The sequence below is a fragment of the Chionomys nivalis genome, chromosome 16 (genome assembly GCF_950005125.1).
Source record: "Chionomys nivalis chromosome 16, mChiNiv1.1, whole genome shotgun sequence".
In the NCBI taxonomy this organism is placed as follows: Eukaryota; Metazoa; Chordata; class Mammalia; order Rodentia; family Cricetidae; genus Chionomys; species Chionomys nivalis.
Genome location: NC_080101.1, coordinates 60,575,795 through 60,598,914, shown reverse-complemented (window position 1 = coordinate 60,598,914; position 23,120 = coordinate 60,575,795). Strand labels below are relative to the sequence as shown.

The 23,120-nt window shown below is 42.6% G+C and overlaps 1 protein-coding gene across 1 annotated transcript; it reads left to right on the top strand.

Moving 5' to 3' along the window:
• Positions 1 to 1,668: 1,668 nt before the first annotated feature.
• Positions 1,669 to 10,854, top strand: LOC130888051 (myelin P2 protein). The gene is made up of 4 exons (XM_057790880.1): positions 1,669 to 1,741; positions 2,771 to 2,943; positions 3,084 to 3,185; positions 10,804 to 10,854. Exons 1-4 carry the CDS (start codon positions 1,669 to 1,671, stop codon positions 10,852 to 10,854), a joined length of 399 nt encoding a protein of 132 aa, XP_057646863.1.
• Positions 10,855 to 23,120: the final 12,266 nt, after the last annotated feature.

Below are 23,120 nucleotides of genomic sequence, written 5' to 3'. Positions count from 1 at the left end.
TACAGCACTTACACTGCCTTGGGTTTGGGAGTGGGTTGGCTAAGAAAATTTCCTTTTCACTGTTGTTTCCCTGCTGAATTTACCAGACACTGGCCGTGGAAGATGAGGCCTGGTTCACTGTATGTGATGCCTTGTTTCTCAGTCATCTTGATGCCGAGCCATGTGGTTGCAATAGAGACAATTCAGTACTGGGGACCTGAGCCTTTGAAGCCAAGGATTCTATCTGTTAAAGGTGAAATGGTTGTGGAGTATTTAGTTCCAGAGTTGTAAGCACTGCTGACTTGTGTGCTGAAAATGTAAAATCCAGTGCTAATAGTTGTTACTCAGCCAGAATTAATGTTAGTATAGAAAATCTGGTAGCAAGGCATGGCAGCCATACAGCAAGACTTATGTATGAACTAGATTGACATTTGCTCCCCTGATCAAAGACTGGGGTTCTGATATGTCACCTGGTTCACTTGATTGTCTGGTATTGAAAAGGGAGAGAGAGAGAGAGAGAGAGAGAGAGAGAGAGAGAGAGAGAGAGAGAGCGAGCACTGCTAAAAAGCTATGGTATATTAAGATCTCTGAATGTTAGTCAGGGTCTGTGCACGTATGTGCGCATGTGTATATGTGTGTACATGTGTATGTATGTGTGTGTGCATGTTGTTGTTTTGTAGAATGGGGAGATACTAGTCCAAGAATCATAGTTTAGCATTGGGGAACAATGCTAGCTTAAATCCAGACTTACAGTTTACTTTTGGGAATAAGTTTCCTAGTTTCAAGATGCAGTTTTCCTTGTTGTCAAGCTGGTCATTAACAGCAGTGTGTCTTGTGGGCTGAGAGGATGGAATGAGGCAATCTGAACTAAACACATTCCATGGGGCCATTCAATACTGAACTCTCAGCATCCATTGGTATTATTTTGTGGGAGATTGTCTCTTTATAAATCTCTAGATTTTTGTTAAATGTCTTAAATCCAAAGTTGTTATAGAAACTAAGAACTTATTGTCTCCAGGTTGACTTTTTTAAAGGAGCTACAGGGCTGCTTCTCATCCTGATGTATGAATGCACCTTCTGTGCTGTGCTCTGACAGACTGACCTTCTCGTCTGCCTACTCAGCCTGCCAGAATATGAAAACTACGCCAAGCCTCCCTCACTTCTGAATTTGTCCTCACAATGAGGCCCTCCATTTCTCTCCCACAGCATATTTGAGCCTTTTATGACAATGCTCACAGACTTTTTCTTTCTTTTAAGAAATCTTAATTGTGCTGAATTAAGAGTCACCAAGATGCCTACACATATGCAAGTGTACTCAAATGTACTCATGTATGGGCACGCACACACACACACACAGATACACAAGCATATAATGCATAGAAGGACTTAAGCACTCATATCAATATAAGATCAACCAAAAGAATATTCTGAAGGTTCAAACAATACTTTCAGTTTTTTTCATGGTTTTGGAAACACAGGGACATTATGTAGGCATTTCTTTTCCCATGGGTAGGCAGTTTATGACTTAAGAGCCATTCATTGCCCAGTCCTATCACCGCCTTTCCCCATTGGGTCTCAGCATAAGTCACATGCTTTGGGTGTCTTTGAAAAGAACTGTGTAAGGTCTCAGCATCTCAGGGACATCTATTGTATCCCATCAGGAACTGTGCTGAATTCTCATCCATCGCAATGAGCAACAAATTTCTGGGCACCTGGAAACTTGTCTCCAGTGAGCATTTTGATGACTACATGAAAGCTCTGGGTGAGAAACCCTCCATGGCAAATAACCCTTTAAAGAAAGATGCAAGAGATTTTCTTCTAATGCTTTTTCCCGGGTGTCTGGGGAATGTCGTGTGGGATGAAGTGCAATCTTCTGTATCGTTCATGAAATGTACTTCCACCTCATTGGCAGTAAATTATCAGAACTTAACTTAAATGAAGCTATTTAAATGCATGGGACCAGAAGCTACTTTCACAGGCTTGTCTTTGGAGTCTTGGGAAAAAATATTAGAATTTTAGTCAATCCATATTCTGGGATTTTGTGAAAACTGGTTTAATAGAAATGAGTAGGCTCATAAGATAAAGACTCGAATACTAGAAAACCACAATTTTAAATTTCAATATTTATACAAACTGAAGATTCTTTTTTATTTGCTTTGAGTTTGTCCATTATTAAATAATCATGTGGGTGAAGCTTGAGAAATGAAGCAGCCCCTAGATGAGGACGTGTGTGACATTTAAAAGTGGCTGAGATCAAAAGAACTGGTTGGCGGCAGTGAGTTCAAATTCAGTCACACTAATGCTGTGTTGGAGCAGAGTCCACAGACAGAAAAGGGTGATGGACAGTTCGTTTTGTTTTTTCACCAGGAAGATTTAGGAACTACAAAATGTCAGAAATAAGATTCAATGAAGGATATAAAAAGGAGGGTTTCACTATGGCCATAGCTCCTTATTATAGAACAGTGTGGGGGCTGGAGGAGAAGAGAGATAGTCTCATTGAAAGCAGCTATGTTTGTAATTACAAACTAAGCTGTTTTTAAGCTTATACGGAACAGCAATGATTTATTCTGTGGTGAGGGCATAGCAAAGTGGGCAAAACTGAACAGCGCTACACTAAAATGCCTGTGTCACCAACATGTTTCTCCGCTCATTGTTGAAACATGGAGGAAGTCCTTGGTAGGAAACCCTGCCGTCTACTCATTGAAGGTACTACTAAATACAGAATGTGACCACCATTGTCCCTTACATATGTTGCCTTGACCACAAAATCTGATATTGCCTTGCTTTTCAGGTGTGGGGTTAGCTAACAGAAAACTGGGAAATTTGGCCAAGCCCACTGTGGTCATCAGCAAGAAGGGGGATTATATGACGATAAGAACAGAAAGCGCCTTCAAAAAGACGGAGATCTCCTTCAAGCTAGGCCAGGAGTTTGAAGAAACCACAGCCGACAACAGAAAAACAAAAGTAATGTGTAATATTTGTCCTGAAACTTGGTCCAGTCAACTATTGAGAGACAGGATTATGGGAAGTGGGGAATGAACATGACGTATTGAGACGTCTGCCATGGAAACTGAGACAAGCTAATCATGAACTTGTATTTGCAGAGCATCGTGACGCTGGAGAGGGGCGCCCTGCGACAAGTGCAGAGATGGGACGGTAAAGAGACAACCATAAAGAGGAAGCTGCTGGACGGGAAAATGGTCGTGGTAAGTGTAATAATTTCAGTAACATAGGCCGACACTTCCAGGTTCTAGAGCCATGCACGTGGGGACAAGCCCTCAGGCAGAACTGCCTGAATGTTAACGAGTCCTGTGTCACCCACGTGTGCGCATGCGTGGTTACATCCACTTATGACTCAGCTAAGCAGTTGTGCGCATGTGTGAGCCGGTTATCTGCGTCATCCGAGTGACTGCTTCATGCTGATTTTGTGGGCATTGTTGCTGATTTTATGGGCATCGGGGAGTTGAGATGCTTAGTAAAAAGATCCCCAATTCTCGGGACAGAAATAAAGCTACATAAATACATTGATTATGCTTGTATCAAAATGTCCCTTGTTCTTTAGACTACAAATGGACCATAACGCTAAGAATAAAGCCAGAGTTAGTGCTTAACTGGAAAACCATAAAGGATTCATATTTACATCCTTTAAGTGTTAGTTCAAGATTTCCAAGCAGCCATATCAAAACAATAACGTTTAAACAACATTGAAAATATGGATAAATGTCACTTGTTTGGACTTACAACCAAAAAAGTATACTTCAAAAGTAAAATATAACCCTGACAGGCTCAATTATAGAATATTTGCAGTAAAAGTACTTTGCTTCCAATAGTTCATAGGAACTTACCTAAAGAATGTAAAAAATGCAATTTAAGCTGTAAGTTCTGAAGACCTCCTTCAGTTAGCAGATCCGAGGAAAAAGAGTCAAGATGGACTCAAAGGACTCTGTGCTCACTAATTGGCACGTACAATCCTCCAATGTTTTGGATATTTCTTTCAGTGTGTGGTTCTTAGTTTTTGCTATGCACTAGATTTACATGGGCAGACAGTTCCAACATGAGGGCCCATTATAGATCAATCAATCAGAATCTCTTAGGGAGTTTATTTGACCACTCACTGGATAAGGCAAATGTGAAAAAATCATTTTTTATTAGTCGCTATTCTCCTTTGAGCAAAACCAACTAAAAAACATCTTCAGAAAAAAGAACTATGCCAGAGACCTGCTTGGGTGGGGGTTCAAGTCCCAAAGAGGACATGTGGAGTGGGAGGGGGGACGACAGGAACCAGGGACTGGATACAATCTCAGGGTGAATCAGGATGGTTGACATACGTGTTTATTGAAAAAGGAATATGTCTTTTATATTTTAGATTTACACGTAGGATTGGATGGGAGAACAGGGACATAGAGCTGGGGTGTGACTTGAGATCAGGGGTTGAGGAATCTAGCATTGACTTTGACAACAATCATATGTTAATGAAGGGCCATTAAATTTTTCTTGCCAGAGATAAGGAGAATGACTGCTTTAGTAAGCAGGAACTTTCCTCAAGCCCCCAAAGGACTGGAGATACTTATCCAAATGCCTGACCTTGGGAAAAGGACTTGTAGGCCTGTCCCCTCATCGCACTCCCGAAAGGGAAGGTCCTGACGTCTTACTCTTTTCCCATTATAACATTCCATTCTGATTTCTCTACATTTATGTTACGAGCTGGGGACTTCAGCTCCAGGTTCTTTTCGAGTAATATCTATGAGGACTCTGTGCCCTTCTCCCCAGAGAGTGATGAGTAACCAAACCAAGCAAGAGAATTGTTTTTATGATGATTCTTTACTAGCAGCTTCAATATCCAATGCATCAATGGGGTTTACAATCTTAATAGGCATGGGGGATTGATGATGGGCAACACACAGGCAATTCAATTTCACAATTATTAATCCTACTAAACCTAATACATAAACCAATTCATAACCTTGATCTAACTTATGATTTATTCATAAAACACTTCTTAACCTTAATATAACTTATCCATTACTTATCTATAAAACACTTTTTAACCTTAACTTATCCATTACTTGTCTATAAAACACTTCTTAACCTTAACTTATCCATTAACATCCTCATTTTATCAATTATCCATAAAATATCTCTTAACATTTCACACACTAAACATATGTATTAACACGTCTATGCTCTTCTCTTAACATCTCATACACACATGAAGTAGCATCATACATACATCATACATCATACATAGCATCATACATACATCATACATAAGCCAGGTATTCCCTGGCTTAAAAAGGGCTTTTTGAATTTCTTCAGGCTGGGCTCTTGTCCGCACTGGGGGCTGGGTAGCGTAGATCTACTCTTGACCCCATAGTCTGCGCTCGGGAGATAAGGTTCCAACGTCCTGTTCCAGGCTGTTGTCGGGTAGGACCTTGGACTCGGCTTTCGGGTGACCGAGTCTCGGGAGACAAGGCCTTAGTTCTCTACTCTCTAAGACGAAGCTTTGCTCTCGGGATGGTAAAGCATTCTAAAAGGCACAGTATCTAGTCTGTTCTTGGGAGACAGGCCTTCAATGTCCACTCTCAAGGAATGAGGATTTGCATTCGGGATGCAAGACGTTAAATGTCTGTTTTCAGGAGACGAAGCTCTGTACTCAGGAGACAGAGCATTAAATGTTTAGGCAAAGCGTTTAATATTGCTGCTTTTCAGGAGGCAGGCTAGAAGGATCTCTCTTTCCACGGAGGCCTGATGCCAGAGCCATTGTGAAAAGTGATACAACCTTCCTGCTTCAGCCACCTCTTTTAAGTCAGTTCGAAACTACCCCTCGTTTGATCCTTCCGATAACCAGGTGTCCTAGGTTATCAGTATCGACGGACCACAGAAGGGTGGGGGTCCCTCTTGTGTGGCAAGATTATTTTGTTACCACGGTTGCTGGGTGCAGCCCCCCCCACCAATCTGGCAGGGCCAGATGGGTGTGGCAGCCTACAAACGGGCAAATGTTCTCTTAATATTTCACCTTAGTAATTTTCCACACCACACACAAGAAGAAATGCTTTTACATTACACCAAGTTACAGTCATTCTTATTCTATAAATTTCCTGCTCTATCTACATTACAGATTCCCCTTTTTTATTCATTCAGAGGAATCTGCTTCTATGCTCATTACAACTTATTAACTGAACCCTTGCCCTAAGTGGCCTCAGACTCTGGATCTGAATTGTAGACTTTACATCCTAGATCAAATATGTCTAGTAAATCTCTAACCTTCCTTCACTTGGTGTAATTAGGAGGGCACAATGGGATTCCTGGTTCCATAGTGGCAGGGAATTCTCTCCAGAGAATTATTTTGTTTAGAGGGAGGCTACCATTGTACACATTTTCATCCTTCAAAACCTGCACAAATTTTTCCAAAGGGGGAAGGCATTAATAGTGAAAATCTTTTAAAAAATGAAAGTTAAAAAGTACTGGGAAAGTATGGTCTAATGTTGAAATGCTGGAACTTTGTCAAGCAGCAGTGGTCATTATGTGGCCCATGGCATCTCTTCTTTTTTTTTTAAATTTTGTAATTTAGACATCTAGAAATATGATGAAGAGATCAAATAGGCTTGTCAGTCACCAAAGAATGACAGGAAGAAGAAGGATAAGAATGAGCACAGAGTCTAGAATAATGCTCAGATTGATAATAAATAACCCAAAGTCCTCCTGTGACAAAGGAATTTAAGGAATTTACAAATCTTTCCATGCGGAAACCAAGAGAGATTGTAACACCATGACTAATTACAGTAATTTGGCCATGTAAGGTCTGCAACCAAAATGTCTGGGTTATATAGGGAAGAGCCTCTGCAGAAGGCAACCCAGCCGTTGGGCTGGAGAGTTCAGGGAAGAAGGTAGGGTATGTGTTCACATTCTATAACAAACAGCAAAGGACTGAAGGATGCTGGGGTAACCAGGCAGCCAGGTCCTGCTTTGGTTTGATATGTCAAACAGGCACCTCTGTCCCAAGTTTGAAATTTAGCAAGTCCCAGCCTTTTTGTTGATAATAAATGAATGATAAGGAGCAAAGAATTCATCTACGACTACTTCCTGCTGATGTTGGGGCATAGGTGGGGTGTTGACCAAATCCCTTTTTGTCCAGGCTCCGCTCAACCATCTAGAGTTAGGTGTACAAGGGAAACTTCTAGGTCCACGGTCCTGGTAACTGGGGGAAGGAAGCCCCAGGACCAGGGAAGGGGGAAGAATTCCCACTCCCTCAGGAATAGGCAGGTGGGGAAATAGGCTACTGATTGACAGTACCTAATCTGTAGTTCATATGACCTGTGAGGTAGATCCAAGTCAGTTTCCTGAAGCCTATAAGAACCTTTTAGAAGACTGTGTATGTAGATTAGACAGATACCTTTAGCACACAATATAAAGAACTTTTAAGTCTACATTTACAAAACCACCAAAAGAAATGTAAAATCTTGAGCTTGTGACTGAATAGTAGCTGTGCTTTACCGGAGCTAGAGTAACAGCTTATCACGATTCCGTTGGTTAGTGCTAAAACTCTGGGTTTTATCAGAATTCCGTTGGTTAGTGCTAAAACTCTGGATTTTATCAGAATTTCGTTGGTTAATGCTAAAACTCTGGATTTTAAGTCTTAATGTAACAACAGCATAGAGAGTGAAAGAATTCTGATCCGTTTTCCATAAACCTTAAAGCCATCTTCTTTCTCATACCTTCACAAATTGCATCCACGTACCTCAAAACACATCTTTATTTTTTTTTATGTCCTCAAACCTTTATACACACCTTAAAACACCTTCTTAGAACCCTAAAACAATTTTTTAGAGCCTCATAACTTAAGCTTTCCTGTCCTGAGACCTTACATAAACTTCACACCTTATTTTTTCAATCACTCACTACAAGACACAGGTTGCTGACGACAGAGCAGTCATGGTAAAGTGAGTTTCTTTAAATAAAGGAATAGTAAAATGTTTCGTTGAAATCTGTTTTGTGAGTTTATCTCTTTTTTGAGTATGGTAGCAAGGTAAACTGTCTGGACCTAGGAGTACTTTAGGAAAGCGAAGCCTGAGGCCTGAGTCTTTGAGCGAAGGGAACTGGGAAGGTAGCTGACACCTAGGGAGAAAGGAGCTTGGGCGCTTGCTGCTAGAAAAGCAAACTGACTCCCAAGATTGCATAAAGACATTGTGATAAAAGTTTTCTAAACTAAAAATGTTCGAAATCTAAATGTTTCCCAGTATGTTTTTTATAACTTAGATGTCCATAAAACTCCACTTTTCTTTTTAAAAAGTGTACAATCTCTCAGAAATAAAGTACTCTATTTTATTCCAAGAGATAACCCACCCACGGCAGAACCGAGCTCCAACAGAGGGAACAATCTTTTCCAAGGGGTTCTCCTCTCTGAACTCAACCTGGGCCACATTTCACAGCCTGCCTTCCAGGTCCCAGCCCGCTCTATTTAACTGTGGCTGGGGCTTCCGGTGCCAATCATGGCTCCAGCATCCGAAACTGGTAAGGTTCACCGTTGCAGCTGGGCTCTCCTTAGGAACGCTAGCTCTGCCACACATTCGGAAGCCTCGGCTGCTCCCTATGACCCCTCATGTCTTGAAACCAACTTTACCTGGGGGACTCCTTAGTGTTACCAACTCTGGCTTTGTACAGCCTTGCATATAAATGCATGGAGGTATAGCTTAATGCCTTATTAAACATTGTTTTTAAATCCTATCTTTTGTAAACCTTGTTTGCAGGACAGGAATTATCACACAAAAATCTATCCTAATCGAAAACGTCTCGGAGGCCTGCTGGTGTCTCTTTGGTAGTCCCACTCCACAGGGTCTCCTTTTATTACGATGGCAGTGAAGTCACATGACAATCATCTTCTCTAACCCTAGCAGTGATGGTGACCAGCCACATGGCTGCCTAAAGATGGGATCAGGCCACACAGTTCTTTTAAGATTCCTATACATAGATTTTAAACTATCAACCCTCAGTGTTACTAGTTTTAACCTTTTTTAAAAAAAAATAAATAAATAAACTTTACAGATTTTTAACCATACCCCATAAACTTATAAGTCTTGAAGAACAGAATGTTCACATAAACCAAGTCTAAATTTTTGGCTGTCCTACTTTGCTTCCTTTTCCCCATCAATGTGAGGTGGATCAATCTGACACAGGTCACAGAGGAAACTTTCAAGTAATGTTTTCCACATGAAAAAGACATCTGAACTCCTGCCAAGCTGAATCCAGTGGCCAGCGATCTCAGAGACTGTGGCAGCAGAGACACTTCTGTCTCAGCTCCATGCTTGCAACAAAACTTACAGACATGCCAGAAAACATAGACCAATCCACATACACAAAATACAGACAAAAACTTCCAAAAACAAACTAGAAGCAAGTGGTGAGCAATGTCTCGCTATTTGCCCTAGACGGAGACTATTAAGGTCCTGTTGAACACCCCATGTCCCAGATAGGGGTTTCACAAAACAGAACCAGACTATGATAATCTAAGTTACACACACACACCCTAAAAAAAAACTGAATATCACACACACGTACACACACAAACTCACACACACAAACGCACATACACACACGTGCACATACACACGTGTATATATACACCCATGTATGGAATTTTAACTATAAGTTTTTTGTTATATGTTAAAGCCAAATTTTGTTGCAAATTATATACATTTTAAACCATAAGCAACATACAGTTTTAAAAAAATATATACCTTAATCACTTTCTCATCGCTTTTTTAAGCTTTAAACTATAGAGACTACATAAGCCTGGGAGACATAAAAGGTATGTCTTTTGACCCATGACATTTTAATGAAATTATCCATCCCTTCACATGGTGGAGGAGCCATAGGTAGAGGCAGGTCATCGCCGGGTGCTTACAATTTAGTGTCAAGGGCCGGGTGTGACATTAGAGAGAACAAGTTTCCACTGGCATGCTCTCAGACTCTTTGGAGGTGGTACAGTGTTGACTGTCTCTACCCATCTTATCCCAAGTCCCAAAGTCCAAGGAGCCAAGGACTATATCATCGTACAAATTGTAAGAAGGCTGTTAGTCCAGAAGAAGCAACCTTGATTCCTTTTTTCTTACGAGCACTACACAATGTCAATAAAAGTCTTCTTTCTCTGAACTCTTTACGACACATGACTCCAGTATATGTCCTCCTTTTCACCCAGCTCTTAGTCTTTCTCTGCTAAGGGGTTTGCAATACCCAAGGTAAGTCCTGTCCACACTGAAGCCAGATGCCAAAGACCAGCTTCTTCAGAAAAGAGGGTGGGGTTCAGGTCCCAAAGAGGATTTTGACCTATGGTTAGAGGAGATACTGTCTATCATGTCAGGGAAAACAGGAGACCAGGCACTTGAGGAAGTTTGTCCTGGATATCAGGAAGCAAGGACAGATGAACACTAGAATCCAGCCCACCTCTTCTGCCTTAGTCTAAGGCCATGGTCCATGGAACAGCACTTCGCTAATGTGACCTGTACCCAGTCTTCAGGTCTTCTCACCTCAGCTACCCAACACAGACTCTCCTTCACACATGGAGTTTTATTTTATCTTTGTGAGGACTCCAGCTCCCACAAAGCTGGCTACCAACATTAAGCATTATAACTATATATAACATGGATAGTAACACAGATCAACCTTAAAAGTTGTCCTCAATTGTCAGTGACCATCATTGTGAACTACTAGCGAACTGGCGTGTGAATGTTTTAGTCCTTTCTAAATGTGATCATTTAGACCTCTGTTTTATTCCAGATGTCCTGTTCTCTAACTTGTATTTTACCCAGTCAATCTCCCTCTCTTAAGGAATGCACGATGAAGGGTGTGGTCTGCACCAGAATTTATGAGAAGGTCTGAGAAAATCGCAGCTTCATTCAACTGGTCCTTCCCCACCTAAGACTGGGAATCATTCAGCGAGACCCCAGGATCCTGCAGCTGGCTCGTCTGGTTTTGCATTTGTCTTGATATGTCCTATAGGCAAAGGTTTAAATTGAGAATTAACCTAAATTTGTTAATTTAGACATTTTCTGTTTCATCCATGTCTTACTATGTTAATCCTTCTGTATTGACCAGACACAAATAGCCCATGAAAATCACTGTCTGCTAAGTGACAACCTAGGCTGCGCTCATACTGTTTGAAAAGAAGTAATCAATACTAAAGCAAAGTAAGAATATTGATCTGGGCAGTGATAAATGACTCAAGGGGCCTGGAAAGGTATGAGGCAGGGGAACCACAAAGAAAACAAAACAAGGGGGTGAGAGGTTTTAAACTGGGGGGCTCTACCTTCAGTCAATAGGAGCCACCTCCATTCCATTTCGGCCAAAGTTTTACAATATACAGACAATGGGATACCTGACCAAGATAAACACATTTTCTTAATCTTGAAAAGCTTCCTCATCCCCCTCCAAAGGTAATATCTTGTTCTGCCTCACCCACCAGAATCACAATGGTGCAGATTTGGTACTAGATTAGCTTTGCCTAAAATAGAACCAGACCTCATGCATTCATTCTGTTTCCATTTTAAAACCTAGCATGATGTTTTTCATGTTCATCCAGATTGTTACATGTAGTAGTAATTTGTTCCTTTATATTGATGAGTATTTTTTCATTGTATAATTGTATCATTTTGGTAATCCATCCTTCTATTGAGACAATTGGGTTATAACCCATGTTTGTATATGGTAAATAAAAGCTGCTACATTCTCATACAAGATTTGATGAGCATATGGCCTCTTTTGTGTTTGGTAGTGGTAAAATTAATGAATACAGTAATTCTTGATATTCAAGAATGAGAAGCCACTGTGCTTATATAAGAATGAAATTAATGTATGACTGAGTAAATGAGAATTATGTGACTTTCATGGCAATCAAATGTTCAAGGTGGAAGAAGGTACACACACACACACAAATGAGGGAAGGCAGGAAAATCCATGAATAAATGCAAAGCGATCAGTGTAAATCCACAGTTTCCATCATGCTGTGAATAGAGATGTCCCTTAGAGTCACACGTGTTAAAGTCTTGACCTTCTAACTGGTGGGACTATTTTGGGTGATGCTAAAAACGTTAGCAGGTGGGGTCTACATGGAGGAAGTAGATCACTAGGGGCATGCCTTTGAAGGTTACCCCAGTCCCGTCCCTCTTTTTATGCCCCCTATCTTCAGTGAGTTTGCCTCTGCTATACAGTCTGGGTGTGATGATGCTTCATAGACCACTGGCCCAGAACCAATGTAGCTAACTAGCCAAGCCTTTGGAATTCTGATTTCAGGAGCTACCAGCCACAGCAACCCTCCCTCCTGTTGTTTAGTCCGGGGGTTTTGTCACAGGGACTAATACAGTCTCCAAGCTGTGTGTGCGTTTATAAATAGGTGAAATTGTACAGACACAATTACACGTGTATGTGTATGTCGCAAGCACATACCTGATGTGTATTTGCATGCTTGAGTCTTCTGGTTTTGTCTCCCCAAAGAGCTTAGAAACACAGATACCCCAGAAACATAAGCATGCCTAGCACTCAGAGCTTGTTGTTTGATGTCATTTCTCACTAAAAGGAATGGCTGATTCCACATAAAGACAGAGTAGTACTCAGTGAGATTTTAACTATTTGTGTTTTGTTTTTCGAAACAGGGTTTCTCTGCCTCCCGAGTGCTGGGCCACCACCACCCAGCTAAGATTTAAACATTTTTATACACTAAAATAAAAAATAATCAAAGAAATGAGAGAAGTGTATTACCTGAACACAAAGAAACTTGCCCAAACTTGGGACAATTTGGGTGCAAAATACTTGATAAAATCACAAGTTTAAGAATCATTAAGAAATCATAAATTCATAATGAATTTTAAACCACTGGGAAAAAGAGTAATTCAAGACTCTGCTGATATTGTGGCTAGATGATAGGTGGTAGATGGAAGATGGGAAGGAACCACAGAACGCATGAACTGCAGAGTGCATGTACTGCAAACTGCATGTACCTCAGAGTGCATGTACTGCAAACTGCATGTACTGGAAACTGCATGTACTGCAGAGTGCATGTACCGCAGACTGCATGTACCTCAGAGTGCATGTACCACAGAGTGCATGTACCTCAGAGTGCATGTACCGCAGAGTGCATGTACCGCAGAGTGCATATACCGCAGAGTGCATGTACCTCAGAGTGCATGTACCGCAGACTGCATGTACCTCAGAGTGCATGTACCTCAGACTGCATGTACCACAGAGTGCAGGAACTGCAGAGTGCATGTACCTCAGAGTGCATGTACCTCAGAGTGCATGTACCGCAGACTGCATGTACCGCAGACTGCACATACCTCAGACTGCATGTACCTCAGAGTGCATGTACTGGAGAGTGCATGTACCACAGACTGCATGTACCTCAGAGTGCATGTACTGCAGACTGCTTGTACCACAGACTGCATGTACCACAGACTGCATGTACCGCAGACTGCATGTATTCTGAGAAAAACAATTAATAAATGGGAACTCCTGAAACTGAAAAGCTTCTGTAAAGCAAAGGACATGGTCAACAAAACAAAATGACAGCCCTAGAATGGGAAAAGATCTTCACTAACCCCACATTAGACAGAGGGTTGATCTCCAAAATGTACAAAGAACTCAAAAAAATGGTTATCAAAAGAACACATAATCCAATAAAAACAATGGAATACAGACCTAAACAGAGAACTCTCAACAGAGGAATCTAAAATGGCTGAAAGACACTTAAGGAAATGTCCAACATCCTTAGTCATCAGAGAAATGCAAATCAAAACAACTCTTAGATTCCATCTTATACCTGTAAGAATGGCCAAGATCAAAAACGCGGATGACAACTTATGCTGGAGAGGTTGTGGGGAAAAGGGAACACTCCTGGATTGCTGGTGGGAGTGCAAACTGGTACAACCCCTTTGGATGTCAGGGTGGCGATTTCTCAGAAAATTAGAAAACAACCTTCCTCAAGACCCAGTAATACCACTTTTGGGTATATACCCAAAGGATGCTCAACAATACCACAAGGACATGTGCTCAACTATGTTCATAGCAGCTTTGTTTGTCATAGCCAGAACCTGGAAACAACCTAAATGACCCTCGACTGAAGAATGGATAAGGAAAATGTGGTACATTTACACAATGGAGTACTACACAGCAGAAAAAAAAACTGACATCTTAAATTTTGCAGGAAAATGGATGGAGCTAGAAAACATTATTTTGAGGGAGGTAACCCAGACACAGAAAGACAATTATCACATGTACTCACTCATAGGTGTTTTATAAACATAAAGCAAAGAAAGCCAGCCTACAAACCACAATCCCAGAGAACTTAGACAACAATGAGGACACTAAGAGAGACTTACATAGATCTAATCTACAAGGGGAATAGAAAGTAGAAAAAGAGAAGATCTCCTGAGTAAATTGGGAGCATGGGGACTTTGTGGGAGGGTTGAAGGGAGGAGGGGAGAGGCAGGGAGGGGAGCAGAGAAAAATGTAGATAGAGCTCAATAAAAATCAATAAATAAGAAAATAAAGAATAAAAATGTCAATGTCATAAAATATAAATAAAAAAGAAAAGAAAAAATGTCGTGGAAACTTTCCAGATTACATTATACTGAAAATACATGGCAGCCACACTCAGGGAAGGATCCTGGATGTATCTTGCATATGATTCGAAGAATGTGAGGTCAGCCTGTGGATTAGAGTACACACAGGGGTTACATTAGAGTGAACTGTCATTGTGGGAAAGACTCTCTCTAGTCTTGGAAAATATGATATTTTGGGTACTGGGTATGTGAATGTGATTTATCCTCACATGTTCAGAACAATGTGTGAGTGTGTTTGCGTGTGCATACATACACACCCACAGAAAGAATGGCAAAGCACATGATGTAAAATTGAACAACAGCATTATCTGAATGAAAGATGTGTTTGTTGTCTATGAATTACTTTGCTTCTTATGTTTGTTTTCTATAAATTAATATACTTCTAACTTCCTTGTATTTTGAAATTCTTTGCAAAGAAGGTGCACTGTGCCAGGCTTCCTCTGTCCTGAGGGCTTCAGTTGACATGCTTCTGCTGGGCATTGTTAGCCTTACTTTCGGTTTTGCCTTTTTCTCCTCCCACGCCAACCCATTAAAAAAGGAACATTAAAACTGCCCTCCTAGTCTTAGAGGTTGATGGTAATATGACTAGTCATAAAATGTATCCGTCAATAAACATAAGTACTCTATTATATGAAAGACATGGGTACTTTTCGCTCTCATAACAGGAAAAGTATTACGTTACTAATGAGGAAGAGAAGATAATCATTTCAGCAGGTGGTAATGTTGCTAAATTTAAATTACAATTTCTTAGCAGCCATAAAGGAGACCATGGGAAAAATCTAGTATCCGAACCTATTTCAGGTATTGTAGCAAAACACCCTATGTCATACATCATAACAATAGAACCCTCACTCTTGCGGAGGCTGGGTAGTTCACAGTCTAGATGCTGGCACTTCTGTCTCTGTGTAAGGATGCTTCCAAACTGATAGCTGAGACTGCAGAATGACTTCCCAAGGGCCTCTTTTATAAGGTATAGTCTGATTCAACAAGGGTTCTACTTTTCATGGGAGCGAATTACTTCCTAAAACTACTGAACCTGGAAATTAGGATTTCAACACATGAATAAGGGGAGTAGGTTTGGGTTGTCAACTGTCCTCCAAAGGCCCACCCCTTGAAGTCTGAGTTCTCAGCCCATGATGCCATTTCGGGGGTGATAAAACCTTTAATGGGTAGGTAGGGTCTGCTGGGAAACAACAAGGTCATCGGAGTGTCTCACTGAAGAGTATATTGGGATCCTGGGCCTTCCTCAATTTCTTTGATATCCAGCCATCACTAGTAAAGCCTCTTTGGTCCGCCATACTCACTTGCCACAGTGTTCTGCCTGACCAATGGGACAGACATCCAATGGACCCAGACATCCAAATTATACAGCAAAATGAGCACTTTCTTCTTTGAAGTTGGCTTTAGGTATTTGGTTTAGAGATGGAGCCCTAATACAAACATTGTCAGACTAGTAATTAGGGTCCATAATATTTAAGAATGGGCTCAACATACAGTTTTGATTGCCTAGTACTTTTCATTTGACATTGTAACATGTAGTGAAGAGCAGTCAGACTGATTAGTTGAAGCTTCAGATCCCTCCTTATCAGCTCTGATCCTGGGCACATTCCTCAACACACACAACACACACACACACACAGAGAGAATATAAAAATATTAGAGAATACACTTTGAAGAGCTGTGAAAAATAAATAAATAAGCTAATGCATGTCAGGTGCTTAGACCAAAGACATTACAGAAGTATCTTCTATTATTGCTGTTTATTTTATTATTTATTGATTTGTTTGTCTTGAGATGAGCTTCCATATGATAGCTCAGTCTGGTCTCAACTCATGATCTTTGTGTCTTGCCTCTAGCGTGCTGAGATTACAGGCTCACAGACACGATTTGTGGCTGTTCTGCCACTATCTAATGAGGTATTTGATGTTCAAATAGAACATTCTGTTTAAAATAAACAGAAACACAGATCTATGTTTTAAGTAATTTGTAGTCCAAGTGAAAAAGTCAAGAATACTATTCAGACAAAAATAAAAATTAAGAATAATATTCAAGTTAATTGATATAAACAAATGAGCACTTAAATTGGGATATTTAAAATGAGACTTAGTGATTAGCTACTCCAACTTAAATATTACCTAAATAAATGCATATTCCCAAAGTATAAATTATCTGTTGTCAGTTGTATGATGACTGACACACTTGGTCTAGGTTTTTAAGACATTGCTGTTTCTAGGAACTGGCCAAAACTGGCCTGAAGGGCTGACGGCTAGAGACAGGTTTCAGGGAACATGTCTATAATCCAGCATTTAGGAGCAGAAGGCAGGGGCATGGTAAATGTGAGACCAGACCATTTCAGACATAATGACATGCTATCTACAAAACACAGTTTTTCAAAAACTGATTACTGATTTCAGGAAATTGGCAAGCCAGTTTTTAGAAAGGATTGGAGGTTTGTTATGTGTATGAGCATGTTGTCTGCATGTAGGTATTTGTACCACATGGATCGCTGGTGCCCTCGGTGGTCATGTGAGGGAGTTGAGTCCCCTGAAACAGGAGTTGGGGGTAGTTGTGACCAGGAATAACGCTGCTCTTAGTTACTGAGCTGAATTTCCAGCCTCTTAGGTTTTCCTGGAAGAGCTGTAGTTTAATATTGGTTGCTGTCCTCCTTCTGATCCTGATTAGAGATTTAGTCTATAATTATTTCTCATTTCTTAGGCTGACTCCTAATCCGTGCAGCATATCTCTGAACAGGGTTGCACAACAGAGTCACCAGAAAGCTCAACATCTGAGAACCAGGATTATATCCATCAGGGTGCTGGAGGGATGCCTTAGAGGCTGCTCTTCCAGAAGAGTCGAGTTCAGTTTCTAGCACACACCTCAGGCAGCTCCAAACTGACTTCAATAACTGCAGCACCTGAACACCATTGAATAAACTCACATAGAGTCATATGTATACATAAAAAGAAATCTCAAAAAAATTATATCCATGGAATCTTTAATTTATTTATTTTCTCTTGATGTGGGCGCTGGATGAGACCCAGGCATTGCAGCCGTTAAAAGGCAAGCACAGGCATATCAACAGTTTAAATAGTTTATTGAGCAATCCCCCACATCCCACCCCCAACCCTGGTTCATGGACCAGGCTGGGTCAACCCACAGGGAGTTTAAGCTCTGTTGAGAGGGAAAAAGGAGAATGCTTTGTAAGTTGTTTTCAGAAGCAAGACCGAGAGAGTATTTGATGGGTTAAGGTGGACAGTCTCTAGGTAGAAGGCAAAGTTTCTGTGAGTTTTGTTTGTTTCCGCAGGGCTTCAGTCTTGCCGGGGCCTTGCACGTGCTGGCTGGGCAAGCGTTCTATCACTGAGCTATGCTCTAGGGTGTGGGCGGTTTGTGATTAGCTGTAGGCTTCAGTTTGCCTTGTACTCTGTGTTGGTTTTGGCTTGCATTGGTAGGAATTTAGAGACATGGAGTTCAACCCAGCCTAATGACCTCTCAATTACATTTTAACACTAGACTCAAAACCCCGAGGTGATTCTGCACCAAAGCTAAAAAACTCAACTTAAATGCAGGGAAAGTCCATTAAAACCAAGAGTAACAAAGGCTTCCAGCCTAGAGTTAACTGCCTGTGGGCAGTAAAGGTGCTACTGCCTGCATATGGGTGGGAAATGCCTAGACTTCTCTGTTAGGGATGCCCTATTGATTATCTCTTTGCTGTTTCCTCGGATGGCCATGCAATTGTCATTCAGATTTATTCGGGTCATGCATGTACAAGAGTGAAGGTTCACAGCCAGCTGGGGAAGACGCTTTAAAGAGATGCTAGGTCTTTGCAAAACACGACTCCGTTTCCAGTGGAGCTCACAAAGAATCACTCCAAACAGCACAGAATGAGCTTTTTGTGATCTGTTTTTTCACTTTATTTTTTAAATTTACCGGTTATCAGGTATCTGTATGGGATTTGGACACTATGTACTGGAGTCTGAAATCCTCCCTCAGCCAACTAGGGTAGATCAGTTGTAATCTGCCTGCTGATACAGAGTAAATTCCCCAATCCATGAGAGAACTGATGGTTCTATCCATCCTGACAAGGTTTTAAAGCTAAACCCATGTCTGGCTACATTTCACACCCATAAGATCAAATATTGTTGGAATTTGAAGCTTGTTGGAATTTGGGGTGATGGGAATAGCCTGGTATTTGGCATTGCTGTGCTACTAATCTTGATGACTTGTAATCAGGATTATTTTCCCCGCAGGGTAGATGAGAGCATTTCAGTCAGATCATCCCACAGTCAGCCAAGGCACAAACTGAAGCTCTTTGTCTGTTCTCAGTGACCAGCAAAGCTCTGGGAGAAATAAAGGAAAAGTGAGAAATAGCTTCCTGGTGATGAAACAGGCACTACACATGCCTCTCCGAAGGAGGACCCCTCTCTGGGAAGAGCTGAGAAGACAACTCCATCAAACCACAAATTATTAGCACTGTTGCTGTTTCAAAACTCACTCCAGAAAGTGCAAGCATGGTTCAAAACTGTAGGATACCTCCCACCCTAGTCTCTTAAACCCACTGAACACAATGGAAAACCACATTGCTTCCACCCAGCAACTACCAACATGTTGCCTTAAACAAGTGTGCTGCCTGGCAAATTACAGACTGAACTCAATGGGCGGGTTTAATGGGATTCCTGCACTCTCGGGTGGAACCCAAACCGGGAGGCCGCAAATGCCACCACCAGGGGCAGAGGAAAGAGACCACATGATTCTCCTTTGGTAGCTATCTTAAATACCCTGTGGGAGTGGTCCCAACACCCCCCCCTCGCGGGAGGGGTCAGGACCTGGCATACTGGGATTTGGAGTCCAGACCAATACAACTCTCAGGCCTCGGGGCTGGAGGCTACACTCCCAACTTAACACTTTATTGAAGCAATATCCCTTTTAGATATATTTTAAATATACAACCAAAGTAGAAGCATAAACACCAACCCAGCCACTGCCCCTTTAATCCACAATGGTGTCCTGTCTGTTAGCGTTCAGGCATTTACACTGGCCTGCTCTCAGAGACCCAACAGGACACGTCATCAGCTGCAGCCACTCGGCAAAGCACCCACTGTGTGCGTGCACTATATCCCCTCATAAAAAGCAAGCCCTTCTCACCTCTCCTCCCCTTTCCCACCACTCGCCCAGAGCCCACCGCTGCACCTCCCCACCATAACTCCTACCACCTGAGCTCCGTTGCTGTGGGGACCGGCCATGGTTAGCTAAGTATGGACAGGTCACCCAAAGGAAGTTCTTTATTTCCAACCATTATCACCCGCCAGAGTAGAACTCGGCCCTCAATAAATTTAATAAGAGGCCCAAGTCTCAGTAGTTTACCCTGCAAGAGTAACCACAAGCTGCAAGAGGAACCACAAGCTGAGTTACCCAACCCCCACCCAGGAACAGACCATTCAAAGGAAATGCCTGGCGTTCCAAGTGCTGTAGATAGGGTCACCTGCCAGTGCACTTTCACCAGGACACCCGAGACACTGTCAGCCAATCAGGGGTCTTCAAACCTCAAAAACCCCTCACCCCACCTTCACTACTATAAAACTCTATTCTAATTGAGCTCAGGACTCTCCGGTTATTCCAATACGTTGGACATGCGGAAAGACCAAGTTTGCAAACTTGATTAAAATAACGGCTCTTTGCTTTTACATGTGGGACTTGGTTTTCTTGTTTGCTTTTATGGGGACTTCATGGATTTGGACCTAACAATTGCATGGTATGATTTTGTCGTGTCCCTTGGCTCCAACCCACCAAGGTTGCCTCCCCAGTGCTGCTAAACTATTACATTGGTGTCATGAGACGTGACAGGTTCTCTTGGTTCCTCCTCTCTATCGGCAGCTGGAGGCATGCTGGGATCTTGTACCCAGTCTACCTGTAACAGCTCACTTTCCAAGTAACCAATCACTAGGCTCTTCACCCAACACCGGCTGCAATTGGTAGCCAGCTTAAACCCTTCTCTTAATCTGTAGTAGTGACCATTGAGTGTCTTGTTGTGGCGAACTATCGCCGCCATTACAAGATGGCGCCGAGAGCCTGATGAACAAGTGTGTTTTGGCGTGTTAGACCAACGTCTCTACCGCCTGATCTTGCTCTTGATCTGCCCAGCAACAGCTGCTTCCAATCCCATGCGGCCACGTCTCTTTGGTTCTGAACACGCCCATTCTCCCTGTATATATTCAGCCGCTTTCCGCCATTCGGGGCCCCCTACTTCCACCAGTCAACTGTAACCGAGTGCACTTCAATAAAGCGCGATAGAGAAGGATCCTGTGTCGGTGGTCTTCATTTCATCGCTGGTCGAGTCTTGGCGGGCCACAGCTGGTGCCGAAACCCGGGAACTTCGGCGGACACCGTAGGGGGCCGAAGAGGATTCAGAACTCTACACGCGAAGTGGTCGACGTCGGTAAAGTATCCTCAGGTATGTCGAGCTTGCTGGTGGGGGGGGTTGAGCCTGTGTGGTTTGGCATCGCTGCAGTAGTCTTTGGGTTGATAATTTTTTTCTGCTGCCTGTGCTTGAGGTGTGATCGTCCCGGAGAGGAGTGCCTCTGCTGCGTGTCAAACTGAAAGTAAAATCCGGGGTAGACAACTCGGTATTTCAGTCCCATCGTAAGACTCTCGTAAAGAAGGAAGGTGATGGGCTCTGACAGCAGCAAGGGTCGAGCGCCCGACTTTGTTAGCCCAATACAAGCTTTATTGAAAGAACGGGGATTGAAGGTCTCTGATGGCACTATTAGAACCATATTAAAAGACATTGACCAACAGGCGCCGTGGTTCGTAGTGTCAGGGGACTTAAATATCCCTTGTTGGGAGAAACTGGGGAAGGACCTCGACAAGGCAGAGGAAAGACATCAACTTAGAGCAGGTACGATCCCGCTCTGGAAATTAATTCGTGCTTGTTTAAAAGAAGGCAAGCATATGGAGCATGTGAAAAGAGGGCGACGCGCATTGACAGAGCATCAGGATAGCCTCTCAGAGTTAAGCTCAATGAAGGGAGATGAGGATAGCAAAAGAAATGGATCCAAACTGGGAGAGAAGGAGAAACCCAGTAAGAAAAAAAGGGATCCCGATCATGGGATAGAGAAAAAAGGAAATCCCGATCAGGGAGCAAAAGGGGAGGAGGGTGAGAGACCCGTGCCAAGTGCATCCCTCTACCCACCCCTCGATGAATTTTTAGATGAATTTGCCACCATGAACTTGTATAAGGATGAAGGACTAGAGGGAGATGAGGAACTAACTGAGTGGGAAGAGGAAGAGCTGGAGGAAGAGGCAGCTAGATATGAGGAGGGCCGATATGAACCACAGCCTAGCTATGCTCCACCGCCATACTCAGGTCGGAACAAGCGTGGTACGGCAGGGGGAGCTCATAGACTCTCTCGAAATACTCTTCGATATCTAGCTGAACTTACCCCAATCCCGTCTATGGCGTTTCCTGTTTTTGAGGATCAGGACCAGCGGAGGTATCATGAACCAATTCCATATAAACAGCTGAAAGACTTAGTCGAGGCCTCCCGGACTTGGGGACCCAACGCACAGTATACCATAACCTTATTGGACAGGATATTGAATTCAGCATTAACACCCAATGATTGGTGGGAGATAGCGCGGGCTTGCTTGACCACCGGGCAATACCTAGATTATAGATCTGTGGTGACAGAGGCAGCCCATGCGCAGGCTAGGGTCAACGCTCAAGCACAAAATACAGCGCCATGGAATGCTGACATGCTTCTGGGTCAAGGCCAATGGGCCGTGAACCAGACAGCTTATCCAGTTCAGGTTTATCAACAAATCCATGATATTTATAAAAGGGCATGGAAAATGATCCCAAAAAGAGGAGAAGTGTCAGGAAATCTGACTAAGATAATACAAGGCCCAAATGAGCCATTCTCAGATTTTGTAGCTAGAATGGTGGAAGCAGCGGGAAAAATTTTTGGTGACGCCCAGGAAGCCATGCCGCTGGTGCAGCAGTTAGTGTATGAACAATGTACAAAAGATTGCCAAAGGGCCATTACTCCCTGGAAGGGAAAAGGGCTAGATGCCTGGCTAAAGGCCTGTCGTGAGATTGGAGGCCCACTGACAAACGAAGGGCTAGCCCGTGCCATGATAGCCGCCACAAAACAAAAGAGCCGCCAGAATGGCTGTTTTGCCTGTGGTAGGCAGGGACATTTGAAACGTGATTGTCCAAACAAAGGGAGCTCAAGCAATGGCCCACGGGCGGGCAGACAACCAGGCACCTGTCCTAGGTGTAAGAAAGGGAAACACTGGGCCAATGAATGCAGGTCAACGAAAGATATTAATGGTCAACCCATAAACAACCCATATGTTCCCAGGTCAAAAAACATGCAGAGGGGCCCTCGACCCCAGGGCCCCAAAATCTATGGGGCAATACAGGAGGGGAACATGGATCCTCCCAAATCGCCCGACGAGCCACATCAGGCTCCGCAGGGATGGACCTCCGTGCCACCTCCGGGTTGGTTTTAACTCAAAGTATGGGAGTACAAGCGA